At 50.8% G+C, this 18,223-nt stretch overlaps 1 protein-coding gene across 1 annotated transcript in view; it reads left to right on the top strand.

Annotated features, from left to right (window-relative positions):
- The window catches only part of LOC138301577 (olfactory receptor 10A4-like), an 82,162-nt gene that overhangs the window by 14,746 nt on the left and 49,193 nt on the right, over positions 1–18,223 (top strand). Inside the window, exon 2 of the mRNA XM_069242093.1 lies at positions 4,056–4,117. Coding sequence (XP_069098194.1) covers positions 4,056–4,117 — 62 coding nt within the window. The remainder of the gene's footprint in view (positions 1–4,055; positions 4,118–18,223) is intronic.

Raw genomic sequence — 18,223 nt, forward strand, 5'->3', positions numbered from 1 at the left:
CTGGGAGGTGTCCCCATAATAGACTTGGTTTAAAACTGGCAAAATGTAACATTGTTTTTAGCAGTGGGTTTCTACTGGATGTTTGTTGTCAGGGTCCCTCCCTCTGGGAGAATATCCACATCCAGGAATGTTAGTGGTTCCTTACTTATGGTGTGTGTAAATTTAAGATTCCTATCCTGGTTATGGAGCCAAAGAATGAAGTTGAGGGCGGTCTGTAAATTCCCTCTCCAAATCACAAAAATTACACCTATTTACTTCTTCCTAGTTAAAATGGTGTTCCAGTACTTGTTAGTCTTATGGAAAATGCTTCTCTTCTCTAAATTATACTCACTCTGCCACACTTGGGGTGAAGGTACTCCCCATAGAGGTACCCTGTGTTTGAGGAAAAAGAGTACCTTCAAATTCAACTGTCAGCGCTACATGTTTTTGAAACAACAGAGCTTTTAGACTGCTCAGCTTATCAAAATTTGCATTATAGACCAGATGTGTTCTACTTTGGTCCTTTGCTTAGTGGGAAAGAGGATGTTACCGTAACAAATTATAATTTGAGAGACCAGAACTTTGTGAGCAATTTTGGCTCACATTCCACAACAGTTCCTGCTGTTTAGAAGTACATACCTTTGATTTGAGAGCACCTGGAACACTGATGAAATCAAGGGGGCAGGACTCCCTTCAGATTAAAGGTCAAATTTGCTTCTGAAGTATTACATGCTCCATGCAAGAAAAATTATTTGCAAACCATTGAATGACTCACAGAAGTCTTGCCTTTTCTGCGGCTGAGAGAGACCTCTTTCATGCCATTGAAACATGTGTACGAAAAGGGCAGCTCCCACACCTCACTAACATAACTATCTCCCAGCATTTCATATCTGCCTACAGTAATGTGCTTCAAGCAGGATGTGAACTGAAGTGTTGAAAAAGGAATATTAACCCCTTCGTTGCAAGGCATTTTCCCCTCAGGTGCCAGGCCTTTTTTTGTCTATTTGGGGCAGTTCACACTTAGGCCCTCATAACTTTTTGTCTACATAAGCTACCCACGCCAAATTTGCGCCTTTTTTTTCCAACATCCTAGGGATTCTAGAAGTACCCAGAGTTTGGGGGTTACCCTAAAGGAGACCAAGAAATTAGCCAAAATACAGTGAGAATTTTTTTTTTTTTTTTAAACAATTGGAAAAAAGGGGTGCAGAAACAGGCTTGTGTTTTTTCCCCTGAAAATGGCATCAAAAAAGGGTTTGCAGTGCTAAAACCACCATCTTCCCACATTTTAGGAACAGGCAGACTTGAATCAGAAAACACATGTTTCAACACAGTTTTGGCATTTTACTGAGATATACCCCAATTTTACTATTTTTTGTCCTTTCAGCCTCCTTCCAGTTAGTGACAGAAATGGGTGTGAAACCAATGCTGAATCCCAGAAAGCTAAACATTTCTGAAAAGTAAATACAATTCTGAATTCAGCAAGGGTTAATTTGTGTAGATCTTACAAGGGTTTCCTACAGAAAATAACAGCTTAAATAAATAATTATTGAAATTGAGATGAACAAAACAGCCATTTTTCCACGTTTTAATCTGTAACTTTTTTCTGCAATCTCAGATTGTTTAAAGCAATATACTGTTACATCCACTAGACTCTTCTGGTTGTTGAAATATTTAGGGATTCTAGGTTCATCAAGAACCCTAGGTACCCAGAGCCAATAAATGAGCTGCACCTTGCAATGGGTTTTCATTCTGTACCGGGTATACAGCAATTAATTTGCTGAAATATAAAAAGTGAAAAATAAGTATCAAGAAAACCTTTGTATTTTCAAAATGGGCACATGATAAGGTGTTGAGAAGCAGTACTTATCTGCACATCTTTGAATTCCGGGGTGCCCATACTAGCATGTGAATTACAGGGCATTTCTCAAATAGACTTTTTTTTATACACTGTCTTACATTTGGAAGACAAAAATGTAGATAAAGACAAGGGGCAATAACACTTGTTTTGCCATTCGGTGTTCCCCCAAGTCTACTGATTACAATGGTACCTCACTTGCGTGGGTAGGCTTAATGCTCGCAACAGGAAATGCAACATGCACACATCACATTTTCACAATAAAATCTGACGTGTTTTTTGCAAAGTCCTTAGCTGTAGATTGTGGCCTCTAGCTCAGCTGGCACCTAGAGAAACCTACCAAACCTGTGCATTTTTGAGAACCAGACACCTAGGGGAATCTAGGATGGAGTGACTTGTGGGGCTCTCACAAGGTTCTGTTACCCAGAATGCTTTGCAAACCTGAAAATTTGGCCAAAAAACACTTTTTCCTCACATTGTGTGACAGAAAGTTCTGGAATCTGAGAGGAGCCACAAATTTCCTTCCGCCCAGTGTTTCAACAAGTCTCTCGATAAAAATGGTACCTCACTTGTTTGGTTAGGCCTAGCGCCCGCGACAGGAAATGCCCCAAAATACAACATTGACACATCACATTTTCCCAAAGAAATCAAAATTAACAAATACTAAACTACCTGTTTTTGTGGGGGAGGGCACCTGTGTTTTTGGTCCTGGGCTCAGCAGCCATGCAGGGAAACCTATAAAACCCACACATTTCTGAAAACTAGACACCTGGGGGAATCCAGAGAGGTGTGACTTGGTGGATCCCACAGTATTTTCTTACCCAGAATCCTCAGCAAACCTCAAGTTTTGCAGAAAAATCACATTTTTCCCACATTTCTGTGTGGGATCACCACACCGGGACAAATTTCATACCATTCAACGTTCCTTCAGTCTCCAGGTAAAAACAATACCTTACTTGTGTAGGTGGGCCAAGTGCCTGTGACAGGGAAGAGCCAAAAACATGCCTAAATTAAGGGGGAACCAAAGCGGATCCAAAAGGGCTGTTTGAAAAAACAATTGAGGCTGACAAGTGTGGCAGAACTGTTTGCGGTATAAATGAGACAATGCTGGGTGCTAGGAATGTTATGGATTCCTGCAGATTCCGGATGGTTCCATCACAAAAATGTGGAAGAAATGTGTGATTTCCAGCAAAGTTGGAGGTTTGCAGGGCATTGTGGGTAAGAAAAAGGTGTGGGGTGCATGTGAAGCACATCACCCTGGACTCACCCAGATGTTTAGTTTTCAGATGTGTCTAGGTCTTGTGAACGTCAGTGCACGTCATCAGATGCCACAGGGGGATCAATGGGGGTGGGGGTGAAAGGGGAAGCAATTCCCCTTTCATCCCTGTCCAGAGGAGGGGGTGTGAGGCCCCTGGAAGGAGCATTAGCACTTCCTCGATGGCCCCTACTTGGATGTAACGGTTATGTCCTGGTAACCCTAGCGGTGCTGCCCAGTATGCAACCGTTGCGTCCAAGGCACCCAGCAGCAGATGATATTTCTGCCACATTAAAAGGCAATATCTGTAATTGTTTGATGTTCAACCTAATATAAGTTGCCTCTCTCTTAGCCATTGTTTGTTGTTGTGTCAAATTAAATGCGGTAAACGGGTCCTCAGCCTTCATATAATGTAATGGAACGTGACCATTTGTCATGGAAAGTGTCCAACCTAACCGCGTAATGGAACTAAGTTGACTCTGTCCATGTTTTAGAGATGACATGTCTGTTTGCATAATATCATCAACTGCAGAAGAAATGTTGTTTTTGAATAGATGCAGTCAGACAAGGTGTTAATCCCATTATCTACAACAGCTATTGCTTTCTGTAAAGTTTATTGATCCATATGTCTTAACTGCGATGTGGCTTCCTCTTTTGAAAGTTTCTAAATTTCATTGAAACTTGCATATAAGAAGCGTTTTTTACGTTGTCTTCTGGGGCCTAACAGAAAGTCTTGTAAATCTGTGTTATTAGGCAGGAGACTGAGGTGTTTTTTTTACAGCATCTAGTGAGGAACTTGTTGACCATTTCTGGCATAATTTTCCCACACTATATGTTGTCATAGTAACAGACGGGCGCCTCCTCCATGAGGGCAGAGGAGATTCGCCCCTCGCCAGCAGCAACAGCTGCAAAAGGTTTACCAAACAATGATAATAAGCTATGTTTAATATCATTGTTTGGTAATAGAGCGGGTCCACGGCAGTGACGAGCAGTGAGGGGAGTGCACAGCACTACCCCTCAGAGCGCAGGTATGTTTGGCCAGCTGTCTCAGGCCAGGCAAACACACATGCACTGTAGGCTCTTACCAGTCCAGCAACACAGCATCAAGATTGGCCCCTGGGCAGGCTGGCAGCCTGTGCCTGCAGCAAGGAGAAGCAGGAGCAGAGCGGCGCGTAATGTTGAGGTGTTTTAAAAAATATATATATATATTTTATTTTATTTTAATTCCCCCTGCACCTTCCCCCGTGCACCATCCCTGCCCCTTCTACTTGCCGCAAGCTGCTCCTGATACCAGAATGTTCTGAAGACACACAGCGAGGGTCTGGTCTGTACTCTCAAAAACACCCATAGAGTTTACAAAATGATCATGACAACCATTGTTGTAGTTGGACTCTTGCTCTTGGCAAGACTGCTGGTTTAGACAGCACTTTTGTTTGTAGGTGACTAAGCCAATCCCACAAGTTGCAACTGTCGGCCCAACCCTCCCATTTCACAAGCAGTACCTCACCAAAAACCCAAACAGTAAAAGGTAATTTCTGGCAGTCCTTATGCAAGGACTCTAGAGTGCGAAAGCTCAGGGGAGTTGTGGTTAAACAGAGAGTACCCTTTTCTCACATGACCAATGTAAGAAATTAGATCTCTAGTTAGCACAGGAATATACAGATGTCCAAGTAGGAACCAGAATATTAGTCAAGATAAGTCTCATACAATCCAAACTATCCTGTGCCTACCCTCTGGTAGCTTGGCACTGAGGAGTCAGGCTTAACTTAGAAGACAATGTGTAAAGAATGTGTGCAAAAAATCATACAATAGCAGAGTTTAAACACCACAAAAATACACCACACAGGTTTACAAAAAATAGATATTTTTTCTGAATAAAATAAGGTCAAAACAACAAACATCCAATAAGCACAAGTTATAATATCACTTTTAAAAGGTTTAAAAGAGTCTGAATGCTTAGAAATGAACAGTTGTTTTTGTTACACACAGTACCCGGTATGCGTAAAAAATAACGATGCACAGAGACAGCAGAGGAGGAGATACGTGGAAAAATAGGGTGTTGCTTCATATTTTCCAATGCAGCACAGACGATGTGTCATTTCTTTCCACACTGCAAGGTTTTTGCCTCATTTTTCAGTGCTCAGTCTTAGTTCCTCGATGCGGTGCAGCAATATTTTGACGCCTAGGGACAATGTGGGGAAAATCCTTGATACTCATGAAGAAGGCACGGGTGCTGCATCGATCAAGTAGGTGATGTGTTGAATTTTCCTTCATAAGGCAGTCATCAAATTTCCAGTCGGGAAGTCAGTGCTGCCTCATTCTGGTCGACTATGCAGCGATTCCTTGGTTGCAATGCAGGCTTCACTTTTTCGGCAGGCGGTGCATCGATTTTTGCTGCACAAGGAGTTTCCTGAAGAGATGAAGTCTTTTTGGCCCTGAAACTTCAGAAAACAGGAGGCAAGCTCAATCCAAACCCCTGGAGGGCACTTTTGGAGAAGGGATAGCCCTTCTCAGCAAGGACAGAGGCCAGCAGGGCAGCAGGACAACAGCAGGGCAACAGTTCTCCTCAGCAAAGCAGTCCAGATGAGTCCTTTGGGCTTCCAGGCAGCACCTCTTGAAGGGTGCAGGTGTAGGTCCAGAAGTGTCTGAGTTGGTAGGGTCAGAGACCCAGTTTATATGCTCCAAAATGTCTTTTAAGTGGGGGAGACTTCAAAGGGTGAGTTTGAAGTGCACAAGTTCCCCTTTCAGTCCAGTACGGTCTGCCAGGGTCCAGGAATTTCCAGTTGGGAAGTCAGTGCTGCGTCATTCTGGTTGGCTGTGCAGTGATTGATCAGTCGCAATGCAAGCTACATGTCAATTTCGGCAGGTGGTGTGTCGAGTTTTGCTGCACAATGAGCTTCCTGAAGAGATTAAGGGCCAGATGTAGCAAAGGGTTTTAACCATTCTGTGTCTATGGGAAAATGTGTTCGTACATATGGCTCTAAGGCCCTCATTACAACCCTGGCGGTCGGTGATATAGTGGTGGTAATACCACCAACAGGCCGAGGGTAATATCTATGAAATTGTGAACACGGGCGAAACCGCTCAGACAGACAGCCACTTTAACACACCAACCGCCAGGGTGAAATCAACAGGTGCCAAAGCGGGAACCGCCTACAGCCAGGCTGAAGACAATGTTCTGCCCACTGTATAATGACACACCAATCTGACACCTTTTCAGGGGTGGTAACATAGACATCAACAGCCTGGCGGAAACACTGCACATAAGGAAAACGACTCACCTCTGGAGACTCAAGGAAGAACCACGCCGCCATGGAGCTGAGTTGCATGTGTTCCCCAGGCTCTTCTACATTCTACTCCACTACGAACACCAACGCCGGTGAAGACGACCACGGTGAGTACTGCTGCCTAGCACACAGGGGAGGGTGGAGGAAAAAGAGAGTGACACACAAACGCAACACGCAATACCCCCACCCCCAACACCATGCACACAAGCAGATGCAGTAACATTACATATTCACCACGTATACCTCAGGAATAATGCAAGGACACCTACAATAGAGTAAAAAGAGTCTAAGATAAATATAGTAGTAATACGTGCATCCAAATAAAAAAGTATATTCATATTCACAAAACAAGGGACACTGCCCAGTTCTCAAATGTTCTTGGGCCACAGGGCCACATCACAAAGTCCAAGGCCCCACCTCACTCCTGCAACAACACAGTGATAACACTGCAGGGGCTCAGGTCGAAACTAGCCAGGCACCTCAGGGGTACGGGAATGGGGGGGCACGTTAGCCAGAAGATGGTACAAAGCCACTGGTCCTGGAGGGAGCAACATGCCCATCACTCTGACCTGGGGAGTGCACGGCCACAGTCTCTCAAGTGGGTGACTTGCCCAAATGGTCTGGAGGGGGCAACATTCCCATTACTCTGTTCTGGGGAGTGCAAGGCCACAGTCTCTCAAGTGGGTGACTTGCCCACATTCTCTGGAGGGGCAAAATGTCCTGTGTTTGGTCCTGGGGAGCGCAAGGCTAAAGTCTCTCAAGTGGGTGACTTGCCCACATGCTCTGCAGGGGGCATTGTGTCCTGTGAGCTTCATCCTGTGGAGGATGGGGTGAGTGGATGGCTTCTCCACTGGTTCTGGAGGGGGCATTGTGCCCTGTGAGCTTCATCCTGTGGAGGATGGGGTGAGTGGATGGCTTCTCCACTGGTTCTGGAGGGGGCATCGTGCCCTGTGATGCAGATCTTGAGGAGTTCAAGGTCACAGTCTCTCACCTGTGTGTCAGACCCACAGAATTTTCAGGAGATTGGCCCCACAACAGCCAATGGACGCAGGACTACACACTGTCCGCCAGCGGTGACAGCTGTTCAGTGGTGGCAGTGGTGGCATTGGTGGTGCTGCTGGTGGAGCTGGCAGTGGTGGGGGAGGCTCCAGCCCATCCCCTGCAGCCTCGGACGGCTGTCCTTTGGGGCTGCTGCTGCTGGTGGTGGTGCTGGCAGTGGTGGGGGGGAGCACCATGGTTGGTGGTGGGGGCTCTGACTGAGTCCCAGCACCATGCCCCTTGTCTCTACTGCATGCTGTTGCAGGCCCCTTGCCCTTCCTTCCTGCTGCTGGGGCTGCCTCCTTGCCCTTCCTTCCTGCAGCTGGGGCGGCCTACTTGCCCTTCCTTGCTGCAGCTGGGGCAGGCACCCTTGACACACTTTGGGCAGGCACCCTTTCCATCTGGCTGGCTGGTAGCTGGGATCCTTTCCCACCTGGAGTAGCTGGGGACACTACTGTACCCTGGGACTGGGTGGCTGAGGTGCTTGTCTGGGTTTTGACCACCCTGGACTGACATGAGGGACTGGGGGAGGGCTAGATAAGATGTCAATGTTGGCGAGGAAAAGCTTCTTAGGGACATTGAGTTGGGAAGAGGGAGATGGTTTGGGAGTGGATGAGGAGGGAGTGGTTGTAGGATGTGTCAGTCTGCTGTGTTTGGGTACAGGTGCATGGGCTATATGCTGTTGTGAGGTGGATGGCTGTTGGCTGTCTGAGTGCCTACATTTGTGTACTTTGGGAGGAGGCGACACAGACACAGTGGGAGAGGACACAGGGGACGTGTGCATGGATGTGGGGGTGGTAACTGCCAGTGAGGTGGGTGTACTGATAGGTGTGCTGGTGATGGTGGGAATGGATGAGGATGTGGTGCATGCAGGTGTGAGTGTAGATGCAACTGGGAGGGAGGTGGAGGATGAGGAGGAGGGGGACACAGTGGAGGCAGTGGATGTTGGTATGTCTTCATCTGGATGTTGTTTGTGTGAGTGCCTCTGGGATGAAGTGTGGTGCATATCCACTCTTGTGTGTTGACCTGGGTGCCTGCTCATCTGCCTGTGTGCTTGGGATAGGTTGGGGTTGAGGGGAATGGGATTAGCTGAAGGAAGTTGGAGGGGGAAGGGTGGAAAGAGGGACAATGGCTGCCATCAGAGATGAGGCCAGAGCCTGGATTGATCACTGCTGGGCCGCCACGCCAGTGTGAATGCCCTCCAGAAATGCATTGGACTGTTGCATTCGGCCTGCCAGCCCCTGGATGGCATTCACAATGGTTGACTGCCCAACAGAGAAGGATCACAGGAGGTCAGTAGCCTCCTTACTCAGGGCAGCAGGACTAACAAGGGCAGGGCCTGAGGTGCCTGGGCAAAGGATATGCCCACCCTCCTGGGAGAGCGGGCACTGGAAACTCGCTGAGGGGCTGCTAGGAGGGCGGTGCTGGTACGGGGTGGCGGCTGTCCCTGTAAATGGGGTGGGCACAGAGGTGTCCACCACCACCAGGGAGCTTCCATCGGAGGAGGAATCCGTGTCCAACTCTCCCTTCCAGTCACCGCATGGTGCTCACCTCGTCCTCCGTCTCACTGTTACCCTCAGTGTCGGTGGATTCATTCTCCTGGGTCCTGTGGGATGCAGCTCCCTCCGTCGCTGGTGCCTCTGCTCCTCTGTCAGATGATGCTAATGCACATAAGGACAGAGTGACAAAACAAAAAGGGGGGGAGACAAAGGATACACTTGGTCAATGGCAGCAACAACACCACTGTTGGCGTACACAACACACTCACACACAGGGAACACCCCTACGCATTAGGCAATGCATTACCAGTCACAATGCTAGTCACCAGCCCATGGATAGTGACATCTAACACAAAATGCAGCACACCTGAGACTCACAGACCCCTGCCCAGTAGTGGATGCCTACTAGCTTGGTTGGAGGACTTCCACATCAGAATCCTGCGCAACATGGGACCTACTCTGCAATGCTAGGTCTGGCCTAGGGGCACCCTCAGGGCCCACATCCCCCACCACGATACCACGCCACCATGTGTAATTTGTAAATTAGGCTACTGTACTCACCCCTTTGTGGCTGCGGTGATGCCGCCAAGCACCCATCTAGCTCCGGATAGGCCACCACCAGTATTCGGGCCATCAGGGGGGTGGGCACCCCTTCCTCATTGGGAGGCCATCCCCATCTGGACCTCCGCTGTCTTCCGTGCCCAGCGTCTCTGGTCCTCCCACCGTCTTCGACAGTGGGTGCTCCTCCTGACATAGACCCCCAGGGTTCGCATGTCCCTGATGATGGCACGCCATATATCCTTCTTTTGATTAGCACTGACCTGCAGAGAAATAGACACAGGGAACGATATTAGTCTGACCGTCCTGCGTGTTACACTCATGGCCCACCATGCCCCTTCCCATCCCCATTAGCACAGACATGGCCCACCATAAACGCTAAACGCCGCCCAGGGCCCATCTACCAACCCCCCACATGAGCCCTTCACACACAGCACTCCATGCATTAACCCCCATCCATCGTACAGATAAATTGCCCTGAACTATGTGGGGGCACCTTGGCTAGTGCCAGGGTGCCTTCACACTAAGTAAATTTGCACCTAACCTTCAGTAAGTGAGGGTTAGACATATAGGTGACTTATAAGTTACTTAAGTGCAGTGTAAAATGGCTGTGAGATAACGTGGACGTTATTTCACTCAGGCTGCAGTGGCAGTCCTGTGTAAGAATTGTCTGAGCTCCCTATGGATGGCAAAAGTAATGCTGCAGCCCATAGGGATCTCCTGGAACCCCAATTCGCTGGGTACCTAGGTACCATATACTAGGGATTTATAAGGGTGTTCCATTGTGCCAATCAGAATTGGTATAAATGGTCACTAACCTGCAGTGACAATTTTAAAGACAGAGAGAGCATAAGAACTGAGGTTCTGGTTAGCAGAGCCTCAGTGACAGTTAGGCACCACACAGGGAACACATTCAGGCCACAACTATGAGCACTGGGGTCCTGGCTAGCAGGATCCCAGTGAGACAGGCAAAAACAAACTGACACACAAGTAAAAAATGGGGGTAACATGCCAGGCAAGATGGTACTTTCCCACACATATTATGACACACACATACCAATCCGTCACTATACAGCCACACACACAAGTACGCCAGTCCAAAGGTCAATGATAAACTGGTGGCATCCAAACCCACACCGTTACGCCAACAGAACACTGCCCACAACATTATGACCCACGAATCACCGCGGCGGCCATTCAATGGCGGTAAACCATTGGCGGTACATACCGCTGCGCTCAAAATACACACACACACATACAAAACAACACCACATTGGTCAATTTAAAAAACATACACCTGACACCCATACACACACCACCCACACACACACCCACACCACTATAAAACACACACCCGCAACCCTTTACGATTACAAACCATTGCCAACAGAGAGGGACAGCAAGAGCATCCACACAACCAGAGCCACATACCACCATCACCTATACACCACCCAGGCATCTCACAACACACACCCCAATACATCACCCTACACACCCTCACCCACACCACTCACACCACACCCATGTCACCACAACGACACCACAGGTTCTCTGAGGAGGAGCTCAGGGTCATGGTGGAGGAAATCATCCGGGTAGAGCCACAGCTATTTGGATCACAGATGCAGCAGATATCCATTGCTAGGAAGATGGAGTTATGGCAGAGGATCGTGAACAGGGTCAACGCCGTGGGACAGCACCTCAGAACAAGGTATGACATCAGGAAGAGGTAGAACGACTTAGGGGGAAGGTACGTTCCATAGCAGCAAGACACCAACTCGCTGTACAGAGGACTTGCGGTGGACCCCCACCTCCTCTCCCACAACTAACAACATGGGAGGAGCAAGTCTTTGCAATCATGCATCCTGAGGGCCTGGCAGGAGTAGCAGGAGTACTGGACTCTGGTAAGTTAATTCCCTATTACTACCACCCCCCTTCATGCATGCAATTACATACCCCACCCTCACTTCCCCACCTCTCATACATCCCACCATCACAACCCAGTCATTCCAATGCCAAGCCTTACATGCAACACCAATGCATGGACACCCCTCACAGACCTGCATGGACACCTATCACCACAGCATGCATACGAGAAAGAATCACCTAGCCCACCAAATAACAACTCACACAAGGAAAAACTGCCAGGGCCAATCCAACCAAAGAGGGCAACACACCCATGCACAATATGCCACACACAGAAACAATAACACTGCATTTACATCCCCACAAGTAACCCAGCCAATGTCACAGGTGAAGAGGTGCCAGCCACATCCAGTCCGCCCACATAAGAAGCCCACAGTGATGGCAGCAGCTCTGGTTGCCTGGATCTGGATGACCAACCTGGCCCATCAGGGACCTCCGTACAGTCAGTTACCCAGGCACAGTCTCACGCCACCACAGAGCCTCCCCTCAGGAAGCACCACCACAGTACCCACCCAGCGGGCCCATCCCTCTGTCCCCAGGACACGTCAATCAGCAGTTTGTCCACCATTACAGGGAACCCAGACAAATCCACCAACCTAAGAAAATCATGGACCTGGGAGCAGTGGCAGTGGGCACACGGTTCCGGGGACAGAGGCACAGGATAACAGGGAAACTGGGAGAACTGCTGTGCGACAGGAGGAGGACAGGCCCAAGGAACCCACTCTCCACATGGCACTCTCCAACATAATGGGAGCTTACCATCATTCCCAGGAGACGACGGCAACAGTACTCACAAGTTTCAGGAGACCCAGCATCTGCAGGAGGAACACTACCTTGGGATCAGGGAGGACTTGAAGTCCATTAACACCACCCTGGTCACCATTGCAGGGGTGCTAGCAGACCTCGCAAACACCAGGAGTGACACAGTGGCACAACAAGGGGCCCCTGACACTAGCCTGGACGATGAACAGCCCTCCACCTTCGCTGGCGCTAGTGGACAGGAGGCACCGCCACAGGAACAACAGGACACCAGCAGCCCACCTCCTGCAGATGAAGAACCACCCCGCAAACGGTCCCAGAGATCCAGGAACAAGACAGAGAATAATGCCAAGACCCCTGCCATGAAATGAGACCCCTCTGAATGTCACCCTTCTGTCCCACTATGTCCCCCTGTCCATACTTATACTGCCATTGCTCCACTTTCTATGCCCCTTTGGACAATGCACCTGTGAAACAAATCGACTGGACTCTGCCATGGACATTCCTCCACCATCCCCCTAGCCCATTTTACAACCCCCTCCACTTATTTGCACAGGAATAAACACACTTCAATCACAAAGCAATCTGGAGTCAGTCTGTGCTTTCACAAATGTGTAATTGCAACAACTATGGAATATAGCAATGTCAATTTACTTGTTCACATACCAATGTAACACAGCTGTGGGCCAGCAGTAAACATAGCAGAGGGCACAACGTGGTACCCAAATCTGTGAAATGGAAAGTCAAAGTGACAAGTCAGGGTCCATACACTAAATGAAAATGACACACTTATGCTAGTTCTAACAATAAAATGAGATGTGGGAAGAAGTGGCATCTTCTTACCTGTGTCTCACTGGAAGTATTGCCTGATGATGTTGTTACGGTTGTCGATATCCTCTTCTTCTCCCTCCTCTTCTTCACTGTCCACAGGCTCGACAGTTGCCACAAGACCACCATCTGGCCCATCCTCCTGCAGAAAAGGCACCTGGCGTCGCAAAGCCAGGTTGTGCAGCATACAGCAGGCCACGATTATCTGGCACACCTTCTTCGGGGAGTAGTAGAGGGATCCACCTGTCAGATGGAGGCAGCGAAATCTGGCCTTCAGGAGGCCGAAGGTGCGCTCGATCACCCTCCTAGTTCGCCCATGTGCCTCATTGTAGTGTTCCTCTGCCCTTGTCCTGGGATTCCTCACTGGGGTCAGTAGCCATGACGGGTTGGGGTAACCAGCACCTGCAAATGTCGAGGGACAACTGTTAGACACACACTAACCCTTAGGTACAGCCCCATACCCAGACACCTATGTCAACTGTATCGGGACCTTGACCTCACCTATTAGCCACACACAGTGCCTCTGGAGTTGCCCCACCAATAAGAGATGCTGCTATTCCTCAAAATGTAAGCGTCATGATCAGAGCCAGGATACTTGGCATTGACATGGGACATGTACTGGTCTGCCAAACACACCATCTGCACATTCATTGAATGGTAGCTCTTCCGGTTTCTGTACACCTGTTCATTCCTGCGGGGGGGACAAATGCCACATGTGTCTCATCAATGGCACCAATGATGTTGGGGATATGTCCCAGGGCATAGAAGTCACCTTTCACTGTAGCCAAATCCTCCACCTGAGGGAAAACGATGTAGCTCCTTACGTGTTTCAGCAGGACAGACAACACTCTGGACAACACGTTGGAAAACATAGGCTGGGACATCCCTGATGCCATGGCCACTGTTGTCTGAAATGACCCACTTGCAAGGAAATGGAGCACTGATAGCACCTGCACTTCAGGGGGTATTCCTGTGGGATGGTGGATTGGTGAGATCAGGTCTGGCTCCAACTGGGTACACAGTTCCTGGATTGTGGCACGGTCAAACCTGTAGGTGATGATCAAATGTCGCTCCTTCATTGTTAACAGGTCCACCAGCGGTCGGTACACCGGAGGATTCCACCATCTCCTCAAATGTCCCAGCTGACGGTGCCTAAGAAGGACAACAGCGACTACAGAGTCAACAAATTCCCAGGTATGTACCCACAGCTACACAGAACACAACACCAAATACAAAACTCTTCCTGTATGTGTGTTGAGTGTAGGCCTAGGTATGTGTGATGCAGTAGTAAATGAAGCCATGTGGTCCCCTGAAATGGCGGCTGCCTGACCTCTAAACTGGGAAATTGAGATGTGAGGTATTTGCGCTGGGGTTGTACACCGTCGCGGTAGGCGGTCGTAGACCGCGGCGCAATGGTGCATTGGTTAACATTGGACCCTATGGGTCCCAGGAGCCAATGATGAAGTGCGCTGGTGGGGATGATACGCACTGCTGCGGACGTCACCGCCGCGGACGTGACCGCCATTTTCTATCTGTTCAATCACTCAATACCTGATCTTCGACAGGAGAGGACCTACACTGCAAGTGCTGCTGTGACCTCGGTCTGGAAGAGACAATGGCTGCTGCGTCTGGGGAAAGGGCCCCTGCCTTCACTGCTCAGGAGTTGGAGAAGCTAGTCGACGGGGTCCTCCCCCATTACACGCTACTCTACGGTCCTCCAGACCAACAGGTAAGTACACAGGGAGCACCTTGTATGGGCTATGCCTGTGTGGAGAGGGCTGGTTGTGAGAAGGAAGGGGGCAGAGTTCAGCGAGCATGAAGGAGTGTGAATGCATGTGCCACATGGCAAGGGTAGAGATGGGGGCTACTCACTTCGACGGTGCAGTTGGTAATGACTTCTCTTCTTCCCCTGTACATGTCATGCAGGTCAGCGCCCACCAGAAGAAGGACATTTGGCGTGCCATCGTCAAGGACGTCCGGACCCTGGGGGTCCACCAGAGACGGGGCACCCACTGCCGTAAAAGATGGGAGGACATTCGCCGCTGGAGCAAGAAGACGACGGAGGCTCAGCTGGGGATGGCCTCCCAAAATGGGAGGGGTGCCCGTCGCACCATGACCCCCCTGATGTTCCGGATCCTGGCGGTGGACTACCTGGAGTTGGATGGGCGCTTGAGGGCATCACAGCAGACACAAGGGGGTGAGTACAACATCATTCAGCAGACTTTGCGCGAGGTTGAGGGGTCTGGGTGGGGGAGTAGGGCTGTGGGTTTCCCTAGGCCAGGGCGAGTTACGTAGGCTAGGCCCCTCTGGAATGCAGGCCATGTGGCACTCCACCCCACCTCTGTAGAGTGCCAAGTACAGGTATACATGCACCTGTGTCATCTATGTGTGCAGATGTCCACCATAGCCATGTAGGCCAGATCCCAGGAATTGCATCTGTAGAGGCCAAGAGCACGGCGTAGTGCAGGGGGCTGCTGTGTCTGTATTGTCCGCCAATGGTAGCGGTAAGCCATGCACTCAACCTGTCTTTCTTCTGTCGTCCGTCCCCCCTTTTTGTGCTCCCCCTGTTCTTTTGTGCATCGGCATCATCAGGCGGAGGTACAGTGGCACCGGAGCACGAGGGAGCTGCATCCCACATGGCCGTGGAGGGCAACACCACGGACTCTGAATACACCAGTGGGACGGAGGGCGAGGGGAGCTTCACGTCGGTCACCGGATCACCAAACAGCGACACTGACTCGTCCGCCAATGGAAGCTCCCTTGTGGTGGCGGCACCATCTGTGCCCCCCACTTCTACAGGTACAGCCGCCACCCCCCCTACCAGCACCGCCCTCCCAGCAGCCCCTCAGCCTTCGCCCCGTGCCCGCTCACCCAGGAGGGTGGGCATCACCTTCGCCCCAGGCACCTCAGCCCCTGCCCCTTTCACCCCTGCTGCCCTCAGTGAGGAGGCCATTGACCTCCTCAGGTCACTCACTGTTGGGCAGTCTACCATTGTGAATGCCATCCAGGGTGTAGAAAGGGAGTTGCAACACGGTAATGCATTCCTGGAGGGCATTCATTCTGGTCAGTCTGCCCTTCATCGAACCCTGCAATTTCTGGACTCAGCACTGATGGCAGCCATTGTCCCGGTGTCTAGCCTCCCCCCTCCAACTTGCTCCACCCATACCCAGTCCCCTGTACCCAAGCCCATCCCAAGCACACCATCAGACAAGCTTGCACACACCTCAAAACACAAAAGTAGCTCAGGCAAACATAAGCAGCACACAACCCACAGGCACTCACACAAGCATCACCCACATACAGACACACCAACATCCACTGCTTCCACTGTGTCCCCCTCCTCGTCGTCTCCCTCTTCCCTCCCAGTGTCGTCTACACTCTCACCTGCTTGCACTACATCTACAGGCACTAGGACTCGCACCAGAACACCCAGCACCACACCCCGCTCACCTGCACTCACCACCCCCACTACCATTTACACGTCCCCTGTGTCCACTCCCAGTGTGTCTGTGACACCCCCTCCCAAAGTACACAAATGCAGGCACCCACACACTCAACATCCATCCACCTCATGACAGCCTTCAGTACCTGCACCTGCACCCAAATCACCTAAAGTTACACCTCCTACAACCACCTCCTCTTCCTCCACTCCCAGACCCCCTCCAGCTACCCGTCCCAGTGTTCCTAAGAAACTCTTCCTGAGCAACGTTGACCTCTTTACCACCACCCCCACCCCTCCAATTCATAGGTCCCGTAGAAGCACCTCAGCCAAAAAAAGTCTGGTACCAGTGGTGCGTGTTAAAGGTGTGTGGAGTGCACCGGCCACCAGGGCAGCCAGTGTGACATGGAGCCAAAGCACTGCCAGTCCACCCCCTGTAAAGCACCTTAAGTTGGAAAGTGGCCGACGGGAGAGGGTGAAGACTCCTGCCGGCAAAACAGCTCACTAGGGTCCCGGGGGGAGTGCTAAGTCAGCTGTGACTCAACCCAAGGTGGTGAAGGGGCTGAAGAAGTCTCCAAAGTCTGGGAAGAACAGCACCGCGGAGAAGTCCGCCATCCTACCCGCCGGCCGGGACGCCACCGCCAGCAGTATCGTCACTGGTCCGGAGACCACCGCCAGAGTCAGTGCCCTGGAGGGCACCACTATTGTCAATGGTCAGGAGACCACCGCCAGAGTCAGTGCCCTGGAGGGCAGCAGTATCGTCACTGGTCCTGAGACCACCGCCAGAGTCAGTGCCCTGGAGGGCACCACTATCATCGCTGGTCAGGAGACCACCGCCAGTCAGTGCCCTGGAGGGCAGCAGTATCGTCACTGGTCCGGAGACCACCGCCAGAGTCAGTGCTCTGGAGGGCACCACTATCGTCACTGGTCAGGAGACCACCACCAGCGTCAGTGACCTGGAGGCCCTCGGCAGCCATAGCCACGCTGGGCACTGAGGGACCATAATGCCACACACCGCTGAACAGGGCAAAGACCACCATGGTGAAGACCGCTGAACAGGGAAAAGCACCGCTGAACAGGGCAAAGCACCGCCATGGTGTAGACCGCTGAACAGGGCAAAGCACCGCTGAACAGGGCAAAGCACCGCTATGGTGAAGACCGCTGAACAGGGCAAAGCACCGCCATGGTGAAGACCGCTGAACAGGGCAAAGCACCGCTGAACAGGGCAAAGCACCGCCATGGTGAAGACCGCTGAACATGGCAAAGCACCGCTGAACAGGTCAGAGACAGCAAAGACAAGCACTGCTGAACAGGGCAAAGCACTGCAATGGTGAAAACCGCTGAACAGGGCAAAGCACTGCTGAACAGGGCAAAGCACCGCCATGGTGAAGACCGCTGAACAGGGCAAAGCACCGCTGAACAGGTCAGAGACAGCAAAGGCAAGCACCGCTGAACAGGGCAAAGCACCGCCATCGTGAAGACCGCTGAACAGCGCAAAGCACCGCTGAACAGGGCAAAGACCACCATGGTGAAGACCGCTGAACAGGGCAAAGCACCGCTGAACAGGTCAGAGACAGCAAAGGCAAGCACCGCTGAACAGGGCAAAGCACCGCCATGGTAAAGACCGCTGAACAGGGCAAAGCACCGCTGAACAGGGCAAAGCTCCGCCATGGTGAAGACCGCTGAACAGGGCAAAGCACCGCTGAACAGGTCAGAGCCAGCAAAGGCAAGCACCGCTGAACAGGGCAAAGCACCGCTGAACAGGTCAGAGACAGCAAAGGCAAGCACCGCTGAACAGGGCAA

Source organism: Pleurodeles waltl, chromosome 6 (assembly GCF_031143425.1).
Source record: "Pleurodeles waltl isolate 20211129_DDA chromosome 6, aPleWal1.hap1.20221129, whole genome shotgun sequence".
Taxonomy (NCBI): Eukaryota; Metazoa; Chordata; class Amphibia; order Caudata; family Salamandridae; genus Pleurodeles; species Pleurodeles waltl.